Genomic DNA, 13547 nt, shown 5'->3' with positions numbered 1-13547 from the left:
TAAAAGGCAATATTTAGGACATTTCAAAATAGACTGGACATTAAATCTGCTGGGCCGCCTCGGCCTTTTCTCATCTTAAAACAGGAGTGCAAAACAGAAAATAAAACTTATAAGTACTTATACCTGAATTTTCAAAAGTAAAATGTGCAATAAAAAGAAATTGTTATGTGGATGTGAGAGACTAAATGCTTTATTTTGCTTTCCGTGTGTTGTTTTCGTTTCGGCAAAGAAGCAATTTCGCGTCAAAAAAGGAATAAGGTATAATATACTTATATTTTTTTTCACTTCTAATTGTAATAATCTATTTTTCATGCAAAATTTACTAAACCCATAAAGTGCACCACCGGGTATCTGAGGCACCAGCCGCCACTGGTTAAAACGTCATCATTGTTTTAGTGACGTCGTTTTAATGTTACTCCTAATGCGAAGCAGAGATGTACAGTGCATTACTTACAGTCTACAGTACAGTGCAAAAATATTAAAATGTGGCAGTTTTTACTGATGTTGCTGTATTGTGGGGGTAAGTCTATAATTTATTAGAATTAGATTATTATTAGAATATTATATCTTAAATTATACATCTCCGAAAGGATATTGTGTTTTATTTTAAGGTAAAGTCCTATAAAATACCCTATACATTTTAAGTAGTTACCTTAAGCATAAATAGCATAATAAATTATAACTTTTGTGGCTGACTCTACATATTTTCACAGTCGAGCGAGTTGACGACAGAAAAAGTAGGTAAATACGGGAGGGGCAACTCGCGCGCGGCGCGCGAGTCTAAGGCGCGCGACTTGACGAAGGACTCGATGGACGCTGCCGCGCCGCCACCGCCGCCGCCGCGCCGCCCCGCGCCGCCGGTTGGCGAGAAATTGCGACCAAACACGGAGTGTCTTCGTCTTACCTTCATATTATTATTTCTGTGTTGTGATTGTGAGTTGTGACTTGTGACCTTGTGAGCGAAACTTGAAATTATTGAAGATAAATAGAAAGAAGTAAGTATAAGTAATTAGTGATAATTTCATGTGAGTAATGCCCGTTTTCACCAAGACATCCTAAACAGTCTCATATGTAAAAGTTTCCTAAGCTAAGAGACTCCATGAATCCACCTCCTACGTAAATTCATTTTCACCAAGCTAGAATCTTCCTAGCAATCCATCACCTAAATAATAGTGATGTATTTTTATATTTTTACCGATTCAATTTCATTCATTCATTTTGCTGTCAACAATGGCTGTTTGTCAATTGTCTATGCTTTTAAAAATAAATATTATCTGTGATGTTGACAGTTGACACTTTTGACACTTTGTTTATAAACAAAAGTTGGTTGTTTATAAACAGTAGTTAGTTAGTAAAAGAGAGTTATAGAGAGTTGGTCAAATCACACGTGTTATTTTCTTTATGAGTCACACTGTAGAAGAAGAAGCATTTAATAAAGCAATGGCAGAAAAGAAGAAACGCGGACAAAATTTTACAATGGAAGAGAAGGACAGACTAATAAAGTTATTAGCACAGTATCGGTCCACAATATTAAATAAAAAAACGGACGGTACCACCAATATGGCGAAGATGCAAGCCTGGAATGCTTTAACGAATAAATTTAATAGTTGTGGCTCAACTTACAGGTGTGTATTATTACTACTGCTACTGGCTAATGCTACTTAATGAAGCTGTAACCTTGTTGATAATTTTCCTTAACTTTTTTAAACTTAACCCTAGAGTGCTCGCGCTATGAGCATTTTGCCGCGCTCAGCAAAGAATGTTTAATATTTTGTGAACTATGCACTCCTCAGGGTCCAGCGCCTATGTAGCTGCCCTCTCGGTCCTCTCCTACATGTAACGTAAATTTGGAGAAATTCAGTGCACAGGTTACAGCAGGAAGAGAGAATTGAAGAGAGTGTGTCGCACGGGGCGGCAAAATGCTCACTGCGCGAGCACTCGCGTCAGTAAAATTAAAGTTATTTTCTTTACAATTTTTATGAAATATTATAAGTTTTTCAGTGTTTTTTGGTAATAATAATGTAAATGTAATGTAGGTATGTATCTATTTCAGTTTACATTCGATTTACGATATAACTTTGTTAATTTACTAACCAGTTAATTTTACGAAGAATTTACCTGAAAGAAATAGCTCTGTCCATAACTACACCACGTATAACAATAAAATCTTACATATGGACAGTACATAAGTGTTTTTTGTTGGTCCGGTGGTACAAATCAAAAAAAAAAATCAAAAATATTTATTGCAGTACCATAAATTTCAAAAATATGAGTTGGCTGGGGCCTTCTTTTAAGTAAGAAATACCTGTACCAGAAGACCCCGCTCCTTAACATCCATCGCGTAATGGTAAAATAATAAAATATTTAAATACAAATCTCCCGTTTTGTACCACCGAACCAACAAAAAACACCCTAAAGAAGAGAGGGTACATGCCTATAACTATGTCCATATAAGAAAAATAGCAGGTCAAAAAAGGGTGCAATACATGAAGAAAGTTACTGTGCAACGAACACTTTATGTTCATGTTTCAGGATTGTATTGCTGAAATAAATGCTGCAGATGACAATAACTTCTAATTTTTTAAATAATTTTGAGATTTGTTGATTTTGTGTGGCTTAAGACGCATTTATACCTAAAAGATCAGAAATTTTCCCAAAGCATGAACGATAGCTCATATAGTGAATAATTATAATATTAAAACTATAAATATTACGTTTTCTAATACCATATGATTCATTTTATTCAAATTATATACATTTATAAGATATCGTAATTATTAAGTGTCCAAAAAATACATTTTAATATGGGCGGCAAAATGCTCCCCACGCGAGCACTCGCGTCACACAAAAAGGCGCGACTACTCTAGGGTTAATTGTGTATGTTTTAGAACTAAAGATTCACTGGTGAAACAGTGGGACAAATTAAAAACGGAGGCCAAAATATATAAAGGAAAAAATAATAAAGGTGTAATGGGCACAGGAGGTGGACCATCCACGGTAAAATCCGATCCAGTTCTGGACCAGGCGTGCGACCTGCTGGGGAGGGCATGCTCAGGCATGCTAGCTGTCAATGACAGTGATGCTGATATACCTACAAGTGGGGAACTAGAAAGCAGTATGTTTCATGATATTGTAAGTTACTAAAAATTGTATTTGAATAATTAGGTGATGGGTATTTCTGGTCAGTAAACTTAACATAAATATTTGTTCCAGGCCACAGAAGTTGAGATATATGAAAGAGAAGGAGAACAGGATGTACCAATGGTAAGTTGTTTTATTTATGATTAATCTCTTTTTACACATTGTCATCATCAGCACATCTCTTTTTGGATATTTGACAATATCCATACTTATACATTCTATTCTCTGTGGGGGTGTAAGTACCTGCACCTGGCTCTCTCGAGTGGAACCTTTGTGCATATCCCCAAGGTCTAAACTGCCTTCCTAAGCTTGGACCATTTCCCACCACCCTGGTCCACTGCGGGTTGGTGGGTCCACGTATCAAGATGTGCTAGATCTAGATATGTAGGTTTCCTCACGATGTTTTCCTTCACCGTAAGAGCGATGGTATACATTGTACTTAAGTTAAGAGAACTCATTGGTATATGTCAGCGCTGGGATTCCAACCCGCATCTCTTGCGTGAGAAGCGGGCGCTTACCCGACTGAGCTACCACCGCTCCCATACTTATACATTATAATTATAATTTTTTTTTGTAGGAGAATATGACTGTACAGGATGTTGCTCACGGTCCCAGCTGCCTGGTTGAATTTCAATCAACTCCTGTAAGTAACCTAGCTCAGTACACACAAAATATCACAGTAGAAAAAGCATCCTTCTTGAATAGATTCTTCATTTGTTTCAGGCAAATATGAATATCCCAGATGCTGTTCCTGGTCCAAGCGGTGTCACTCAACAAATGCCACTAACAGACATCCCGGTAAGCATAAAAGATAAGCATTGCAAATATTTTTAATGCATGATATTTTTTACTGACGTGTCCATAGTCGAGCTAGCTTTAGTGATCTTAACTGGTTACTGAGGTTAAGCAACAACTGGCACAGTCAGCGTGGTGGACTAGGCCTAAACCCTTCCTTCATTGAAAGGAGACCCGTGCCCCAGCAGTGGGGATGTATGTGATGGGTCGTGATGATGATGATGATTTTTTACTAATAAATACATATTTTTTTAGGATCAAGAAAATACAACTACAGGCCAACCATTGTGGTCAAGACGGCGTCGACCTCAAATGGGTGCCAGGCATGAGAGAACAGAGGCGCTGGAAAATATAACCTCCAGCTTTTGCAATGTTCAGCAGCAGAAATTGACCTATGAACAATTGAAAGTTCAATTGCTGATGGACGAGAAAATATTTAAAGATAGCTTGTACAAAATACAATTAACTACAGCTGAAAAGGAGCTGGAAATAAAAGTAGAAATACTAAAACAAATCCAAAGTAAGTATAAAAGTTTAACATTTAATTATTATCAATATTTTCAAAATATTCTGTAACTTGGTCTCTTCGAAATCCATAAATTGGGTCCGCAACACCATCTAATGGGAAATGTATCTGCCCATTATCTATTAACTCATTTAAGTTCTGGAGAAGACCTTCATTGGCGGGTTCCGGCTCCCTGTTCAATATACAGAAGTTATGCAGGATACAACAGGCCAGTATAACATTCACTGCAGTCTTCAGTTTCAGTCTGATACCAACAGCTAAAACTGGGAATCTTCTTTTCAGGACTCCATACTGTCGTTCCACAACATTTCTAGTTTTAATTTGGGCTTCATTAAATCTTTGTTGGCCTTGCGTGATTGGATGTACATGTGGTGTTAAGAGATGTGACTGAAAATGGGAGAAAACAACTTTTATTAAGTCTTGCTTTTTTATTTTCAGGAGGCGGCTTATCACTTGAGAACATTATGGGCAAGAAGAAAGATGAATAATTTTTTTGTACTTGATTTTGATAAATATTTGTTTGATTTAGTGATGAATAATTTTTTGTACCTACTTAATTTTAATAAATATTTGTTTGATTTAATTCATTTTATTACTACTATTTACCTTTAGAGGATAGCCACTGTCTCCCAATAAGTAGCCGCAGCCGTAGTCTCCTCTTTCAAATTTATTGTATCGGTTGCTGTTTTGGTAGATAGCTGAATCATGGGTTGATCCAGGCCATCGTGCCACTACATCTGTTACTAATAATTGGGCAGTGCTAATTGTTTGAACATTAATGGACATGTATCCTTTCCTATTACGGAAAATTTCAGCATCATCGCCTCCTAAAAGAAAAAAATATTCTTAAGTCTTTGAAAGTCCAAGGTAAGTTTGATTTGTCTTCAGAATAAAAGAATTTTCTCTATGATTACTAATAAGTAATAATTAAATTAATCATCATTACGTACCAGGTGATTGTATTCTTACGTGTGTACAATCTATGCAGCCTAACACATTAGGGAACTTTGCTATTTTAAAGAAATCCCTTTTGACTTTTCTCTGTTCTTCTTCGGACTCTGGAAATTTAATGAATTCTGCTCGTAGGCTTACGATGGCTTCAGTGACTCGTTTAACTATGCGGCTACATGAGGCTACACTGAATCCTCCGAGATCTCCGATTGCGAGTAAATGATTACCAGTGGCATAGTAGCGCAATGTCATGAGTAATTGATTAATTGGTGGAATAGAGTGGTTTCTGTAATTAAATAATAAATATGTTAAAATATACATCAAGTAAATCTTTTCAAAAAATCACGATGGTATTATAGGTGATCAGAATCTTACCTATCCTCCTGGAACTCAATTTTTGATTCGATTTTTGTTAGCAGGAAAAGGACACTTCTTTTAGTTAACCTGAACCTTCTAAAAAAGTCCAAGTCGTCATATTTTTGGAAGTAATCCGTTCTCTCACGGAATATACGTGGTCGATCCCATAATACACGATCTGTGATCAATTCGATAGCCTCAATAGTGTCGATAAAATCACTCATTTTGTAGCTATAAAATATATTTTGCGAACACAAAAACTGTCACCTAACGTTTATGAGGCCGAAATTCCACCTCCTGAATTTAGGAAGTCCCTAACGGATTTAAGTGACAGTTCGTCAGTGGTGAAAACCATTCTACGCTTAGGAGATCCTTAAAATGAGTTAAAAGTTTCCTAAAATTTAGGATGTCTTGGTGAAAACGGGCATAAGTATTTTATTATGTAGGTAATTACCAACCTAGTAACGAGTTAGTAGGTAAGTACATAATGGATTTTTGATGATTGGAAAATAGACCTTTTGCCGGTACTTGGACTATCATTTTGTATGTAAGGTTATTTAGATCTATACGAGTATATGCAGTGAATCTAAAAAACATTATGATAGTTTTGAAAAATATAAGTTTATAAGTACCTACTAACAAAGTTTCGGGGCTGTTTATAGATGTTGAGTTGTCTTAGAATTTATTTCTTTTAGCATGAGAAGCAAAAGCAAGGAGTCTAAACGTTCAAGCGAGACACTCGAGCTTATGAGGCAGAGACGCGAATTTCCTTCGGCAGGTGACACTTCTTCAGAACTACGGGTACTCAACAAGCGTATAAAGAAGCTGATACGAAGAGATCTCCGTCGCTCCAACACACGCGCCATAGAAGCAGCAATTGAGCAAAATCGGGGGTCAAAAGTCTTCGTTCAGCAACTTGGGAGAGGCCACTTGACGAAGTTGAGGTCTGCAGATGGTAATATCGTTGCCTCTAAGCCGGAGGTTCTTGCCGAAATCGAAGGTTTTTACGGACCACTTTATGCTTCACACGCGCAGAAGTCTGTGGCTCAGCTCACCGATTCCAGAGCGCCACTAATACGCCACTATACTGACGACATCCCTGACGTCGACATAGGCGAGATTAGGATAGCCCTTGAGCAGCTTAAAAACAACAAGGCTCCGGGTGAAGACGGAATTACTACAGAGCTTCTGAAAGCTGGAGGCATTGCAATCCTCGAACAGCTCTAGAGGCTCTTCAATTCGGTTCTTCACAATGGCATTACACCGGAGGCATGGTCTGAGAGCGTCGTGGTATTGTTCTTTAAGAAGGGTGACATAACCCTTCTGAAGAACTATATAGACCGATCTCGCTTTTAAGCCATGTATACAAGCTGTTCTCAAGGGTTATCACGAACCGTCTTGCCCAAAAGTTAGACGAGTTTCAGCCCCCAGAGCAGGCTGGGTTTCGAAAAGGCTTTAGTACAATAGACCACATCCACACAGTAAGGCAGATTATACAGAAGACCGAAGAGTATAATCAGCCTCTGTGTCTAGCCTTTGTGGACTGTGAAATAGCCTTCGACTCCATCGAGACCTGGGCAGTTTTGGAATCCTTGCAGAGATGCCAAATCGATTGGCGCTATATCGAGGTGTTGAGATGTCTGTACAGTGCCGCTACTATGACTGTCCAAGTACAGGACCACAAGACAAGACCTATCCAACTGCAACGTGGAGTGAGACAGGGGGATGTGATATCTCCGAAACTGTTCACCAATGCATTGGAAGATGTCTTTAAGACGTTGGACTGGAAAGGACATGGCATATGTATAAATGGCGAGTACATGTCACACCTCCGCTTCGCGGACGACATCGTTATTATGGCAGAATCTCTGCAGGAACTCAGCTGGATGCTAAGTGGCCTAAATGCTGGTTCCCGACGTGTAGGCCTCGGTATGAACTTGGACAAGACGAAAGTCATGTACAATGCTCACATCAAACCGGAGCCGGTCACCGTTGTTGAGGCAACAATCGAAGTTGTGCAAGAATATGTCTACCGGGCAGACTATTCGGCTAGGCAGAAGCAACTTTGACAAGGAGGCTGCAAGGCGCATCCAACTGGGTTGGGCTGCATTCGGGAAACTTCGTCACATATTCTCCTCGGCCATTCCTTAGAGCCTGAAGACAAAAGTCTTCAACCAGTGCGTCCTGCAAGTGATGACGTATAGTGCAGAGATGTGGACACTGACGGTAGGACTGGTCCACCGATTTAAAGTCGCTCAGCGTGCTATGGAGAGAGCTATGCTTGGGGTTTCTCTGATGGATCGTATCAGAAATGAGGTTATCCGTCAGAGGACTAAGGTTACCGACATAGCTGTCAAAATATGCAAGCTGAAGTGGCAGTGGGCTGGTCATATCTGCCGAAGAACCGATAACCGTTGACCGGTAGACGAGTCGTCGAGAGGAGACCACGAACAGGCAAACGCAGCGTGGGACGCCCTCCTGCCCGCTGGACTGACGACCTTAGGCGGGTGACGGGTAGTGGTTGGATGAGGAAGGCCGAGGACCGAGTGTTGTGGCGCTCCTTGGGAGAGGCCTATGTCCAGCAGTGGATGATTATTGGCTGATGATGTCTTTTGATGGCTTTTGTGGCCTCAAGTCAATTTATAGTAAGTAAGTAAGTATTATATTTTTATGTAAGTAACTATGTTAGTTTAGATGTAAGTAAATAAAATTTCTTAAGTAACCTAATCCATGTTGAGTGAGGATTAAATATAATATAGTCACTAGTCATTTTTTTGCTTGAAAACCTACCAGTACTTTAAACTTTTCCTATTCACATCTTTTTATATACAGGGTGTCCCAAATTAAAGTGTTCATCCAAATTATAGTGACTTAATTTGTTATTCTAAACAACTTTTGTTTTACGACTTTTGTAAATTCGTGAAAAAAAATCTACTGTCTATGTCTATAGTAAAAAATCTCATAGCCAACAAAGTTTATATGAATAAGCAAAAATAAAATTCGCAAACAATCAAAAGTCTTAAAACAAAGATGTTTAGAATGACGAGTTGTGTCACTATGATTCGGATGTGCAATTTAACATGGGACATCCTGTATATCTATAGATATCGATAACGCAGGCGGGATCCCATCTCTACTATCGACTTCACTATGGACATCCCTATCATACGTGTGCTTTGCTTCCCCCCCCGACCCTCAAACGTGCGATAGAGAGCACTGCAGCTCGGGACTGACAATAGGTACTTTTCTTGATGAAATTCTGGTTTTGGGAGAAAACGTTTTACACTAACTAAATATCAACCAATCTCTTTGATTTTAGTGTCAATCGCTTCAGCTTAATATATTCTAGGTTTATAGGTTTCGCTTTTTTTTTAAAAATACGTTGTTATTGATACACAAACGGCTTAATTCAACAAAGTCGCAATCACAAAAAAAACTTTATTTGAGGTGCCTATAAGTTTGAATCTATAGAAAATTTTGAAAAAAGGAAAACCTATAAACCTAGTTATTCCTTGTGTCAATAACATATTAAAAAATCATGGAGATTGGATAATATTTAGGGGTAGTAAAACGTTTTCTCTTTTTGTATGGACGAGCAAGTGCTATACTCTACTCTTAAATAATTTTCAGGATTCATGAACCGTGAACCACATCACATTTTACACACACAAACACTTTTTAAACGCACACGTCTTGGTGCTCTCTACGGTCACACGGATCACTCAAGTCACGGGCGGGCTGGCTGGCTGCCGCCGCGCCGCCGCCGGCGCCTCCGCCCGGCCCGGCCGGCCGCCGCTGCGCACCGTGAACATACCTACTCCAAGCGGTCACCGACCCCGCGAGTAGAAGCGTATGGGGATATTCCAGAATCCCAAATACGAGTAACTTACAATCTGTCCAGTTCACTTATAGTTGACTGTAACTGTATGCTCCGAAATTAAATGTCCTTGATTATGAACACAACCAGTAAGTACCAGTGTTTCGCGATCACTTGGTAGGTATTGGCATCATAACTTTCACGTCACTTGTGGATTTACGAATTAATAAAAATTGGAACGCACTGACCTCTAGTCTCATGTTCAGATAGGTATTTTCCATGGAAGTAATTATGGAGCTTTTCCCTTTTCACTAGTCAGGACCGTTCGTGCCACTTCTGACTGTTGACAAATCCGATAGGGAGGGTGCACCAATATTAAACTCACTTGTTACCACTCACTTATTTATTACTTTTACAACATTTTCACCTGAACATTCCACACTTAGGGCGGATTCGACCAACGACGAGTAACTTTTTACTCCCGAGTAAACTACCAGTTACTCGCGAGTAGGCAGATTTTGCATTCTACCAAACCTGAAACCAAGATAATTAGCTTATCTCAAGAATAAAATGTTATTCCGCCAAAATTGACCGTGTAACGAGCTTATCCGAGAGTAATTTTGTAATGGCGGCGGCACATCAGCTGATTAGAAAACCGTCATAATGACATATAAACACATCTGTCAAAACATAAACAAAAGTACGTTAAAAGGCAAATTCTCAGAATAACAACAGCGAATAAAATATTAAAACATAAACAATTTTATACCATTATAATCCTTTCAAACTAAGTTGGCATGTCATTTCTATTGCATGCTTCGAAACGCAGCTATTTTTATTTTAGTTGCATTACAGTTTCGTTCCTCGTTCATTCAATTAACCATGGTATAACTTGGTAGAATGCAAATGTACTTATCCCAGATATTTACTCGCGTATAAATTTTATTCCGGTATAGTTATTCTCGTGTAACGTGATGTTTGGTCGAATCCACCCTTAATCAGAAATAATAATAATTGTTTTGCTCGAAAATAACAACAAGCGCGCATATCAAGATGGCGGATCCCGGAAGTAACTTCCTCTATTTTAATCACAGACAAACCATAGACAATGGGTGATCACAGAACAGATGTCATTCCCAGATCTCAGAATAATAATGTAAGACCAAATTACAAAGTAAGATCATTACAATGGAAAAGATCATTACTTATTTAATACAATTCAGATCATAAAATCCATTTTGTTTACAATATATACGATGTTTATGAAAGAGCAGCGTTTTATACTGGTGAGTAGGTACTTAATTTCTAACCATTAACATACATTGCTTATATTTCTTGTAAAAAAGTACTATTTTGATGTAATAGAATGCCTTTCAATGTGTATTTGTTATTCTTATAGAGGTTAGAAAATACTAGTGTCAAACGTTACATGACATCAGGGTCTGGATGCTAATGTTGTTAAAACATCAGGTCTATAATAGTTTGCAATAGAATCCAACAATCATGTAAACAAACCAAATTGTAACGATTACTCCGTAATCACATACATTTGACGAGCAATTATGAACATAGTCTGATTTCAACGAACGCACCATTGTTTTTACATTATCTTCAACACGGTTTAACTTGTACGAGTATTTATAAGTTAAATTTGTTAAAACATTTGCAACGTAAAAAATGCGTAAAAATTTCGAAGTATTTGACAAGCTGTCATCTTAGTTTTTTACTCATCGAACTCTATAAGTCATTGAAAAGTTAGTGTTGTTCCTAATCTGATGTTATCTTTTATTTTTAATATAATAAATTATTTTAATTTAAAATTATTTGAATGCAATAAAAAAAAATTTCAAGAGCTTAATATAATTAACCAAAACGAAAAAAGGAAGAGGAAGAAATGAAAAAGCTCGAAGGCATTTTAGACACGGCAAGCGATGACACAGTGGTTCCATTTATAATTACGGTCACCGGCGACACTTCTGATAGTGATGATGACGAAGACGAAGATTTAAATTTGTTTTAATAAACACTTTTTATATACAGGCAAGAAAATTTCTTGCGTAGATGTAGGTAGTGTATTGCTGTGGGAGGTCGCCATTTTGAAAATTTATTGTGATTAAATTTGTAAAAGAATTATTTGAGTTTATTTACTTAGTATTAATAATACAATTATCTCATAAAGCTTACAACTCAGACTTAAACATTTTACTAAGAATTTACATTGAAAAATGTAACTTAAATTAAAAAAAATAGTAAATAATTTTATTTTCCCTTTAATTTGATACACTTTCTAACTGAATTAGTCCTTAGTAATGACATAACAGGAATCTTTCAACTTTCTGAAACAATTTACTAAAAGTAAAAAGTAAAAAGTAAAAATCATTTATTTGCGTAAAAGTGGTAATAATACAATAAGATCTTAAGTTTCATAATTCGTCCAGCACTTCCTGTCAAGTTTTTGACATGCAAACACACAAAAAATAATAATACAAAAGGCCTACAATATTTAAAAAAGATATATATATCTGTACAATACATATTTATCAGCGCACAGAATAAAATAACAATCTAAAAACTCCTTTCGTTTAAGTATTCATTTATTGAGTAATAGTTTTTTTCTAATAGCCATTTTGTTATTCTCCTTTTGAAGGTATAATCTGTCATTGTATCATTCCTGAGATCATTTGGTAATTTATTATAAATACTAAATGCCATGCAAAAGCAATTATTTTTGTAAATTTTTAATTTATTATGTGGCAAGCACAATCTATTTTTGTGTCTTGTTTGTCTACTCAGTGATTCACCATGTGTAGGGAAGTAGTATTTATTTTCGCGCACAAATATTGCCATTTGTTTTATGTACATACCTGCTAATGTGAGTATTTTTAGTTTTTTAAATAACTTTTTGCAAGACTGCCGTTTTCGTGCTTTGCAAAGTGCACGAATGCATTTTTTTTGTGCTACAAATGCTTTATTTGCATCAGTTGAGTTTCCCCATAGTATTAGGCCGTAGTTCAGGACGGATGCGACATATCCATGGTAAGCAGCTAGTGCAGTCTCTAATGATGAGGTACTACGTAGTTTTCTTAGGGCAAATATAAATTTATTAATTCGTTCACAGACACTAAGCACGTGATGTTTCCAGTTACAATTTTTATCAATAATAAAACCCAGAAATTTTATGTCATTAACTACTTCAATATTGTTATTATTATAATTTATGTCAAGTGTAATTGTATTAGATCTATATGTCGAAAATTGCATTATTTTGGTCTTAGTCAAATTGATATTTAGATTATTATCTTCTAGCCATTTAATAATAGTATTCAATGTGTCATTAATTTCTAAGTTAAATGTATCTTTATTGTTATTTTTAACCATTATTGTAGTATCATCCGCAAACATGATGCATTCATTTTTAGTAGCTTCCGGTAAATCATTAGTATATAATATAAATAGAAGCGGTCCCAGAACACTACCTTGTGGGACTCCGCAAGCGTTTGTTTTAAACTCAGACATAAAAGTCTCTTTTTTACCATTAATAATACGGTCAATTTCCGTGCATTGTGTTCGGTTTTTAAGATAAGAGTTTACCCATTCAAATGCCTTTCCCCTGATTCCGTATTTCTCTAATTTTGTTAGTAGTATTGAATGATTAACAAAATCAAATGCTTTGCTCATGTCTAGGAATAGTGCTGCTGTTTGTTTTCCACCATCCATGTTATCAGTTACTTTACGAATTAGTTCAAACCCTGCTAATGTTGTGGATCGACGTTTCCTAAAACCGTATTGTTCGTTTTTGATTATATTTTTTTTTTCTGTAAATCTAGTAATCCTATCATGCATAACTTTTTCAAAAATTTTTGATATGATAGGTATTTTTGTCACTGGTCTATAATTACCAATATTTTGTTCATCGTCTTTTTTGAAAAATGGTCTAACATTCGAGAACTTGAGTCTGTC

The 13547-nt window shown here is 36.8% G+C and overlaps 2 protein-coding genes and 2 long non-coding RNA genes across 4 annotated transcripts; 3 read left to right on the top strand and 1 right to left on the bottom strand.

Moving 5' to 3' along the window:
- Positions 1-1390: 1390 nt before the first annotated feature.
- On the top strand, positions 1391-3288 carry LOC125490435 (nuclear apoptosis-inducing factor 1-like). Its single transcript, XM_048629623.1, has 3 exons — positions 1391-1625; positions 2889-3132; positions 3214-3288. The coding sequence occupies exons 1-3, from the start codon at positions 1402-1404 to the stop codon at positions 3286-3288; spliced, it is 543 nt and encodes a 180-aa protein (XP_048485580.1). The 5' UTR covers positions 1391-1401.
- A 384-nt stretch (positions 3289-3672) lies between these two features.
- LOC119693316 lies at positions 3673-4371 on the top strand. Its single transcript, XR_005254532.2, has 3 exons — positions 3673-3784; positions 3865-3939; positions 4192-4371. It is a non-coding gene; the product is annotated as an uncharacterized LOC119693316 (long non-coding RNA).
- Positions 4372-4402: 31 nt separating this feature from the next.
- Positions 4403-6053, bottom strand: LOC119693314 (putative nuclease HARBI1). The gene is made up of 5 exons (XM_038116400.2): positions 5789-6053; positions 5413-5699; positions 5069-5289; positions 4514-4849; positions 4403-4408 (listed from the first exon to the last, which is right to left on the bottom strand). Exons 1-5 carry the CDS (start codon positions 5992-5994, stop codon positions 4403-4405), a joined length of 1056 nt encoding a protein of 351 aa, XP_037972328.2. The 5' UTR covers positions 5995-6053.
- Positions 6054-12069: 6016 nt separating this feature from the next.
- Positions 12070-12784, top strand: LOC125490372. Its single transcript, XR_007267639.1, has 2 exons — positions 12070-12459; positions 12706-12784. It is a non-coding gene; the product is annotated as an uncharacterized LOC125490372 (long non-coding RNA).
- The last annotated feature ends 763 nt before the right edge of the window (positions 12785-13547 follow it).

Source organism: Plutella xylostella, chromosome 23 (assembly GCF_932276165.1).
Source record: "Plutella xylostella chromosome 23, ilPluXylo3.1, whole genome shotgun sequence".
NCBI lineage: Eukaryota > Metazoa > Arthropoda > Insecta > Lepidoptera > Plutellidae > Plutella > Plutella xylostella.
This window is presented reverse-complemented; position numbering and strand designations above follow the sequence as displayed.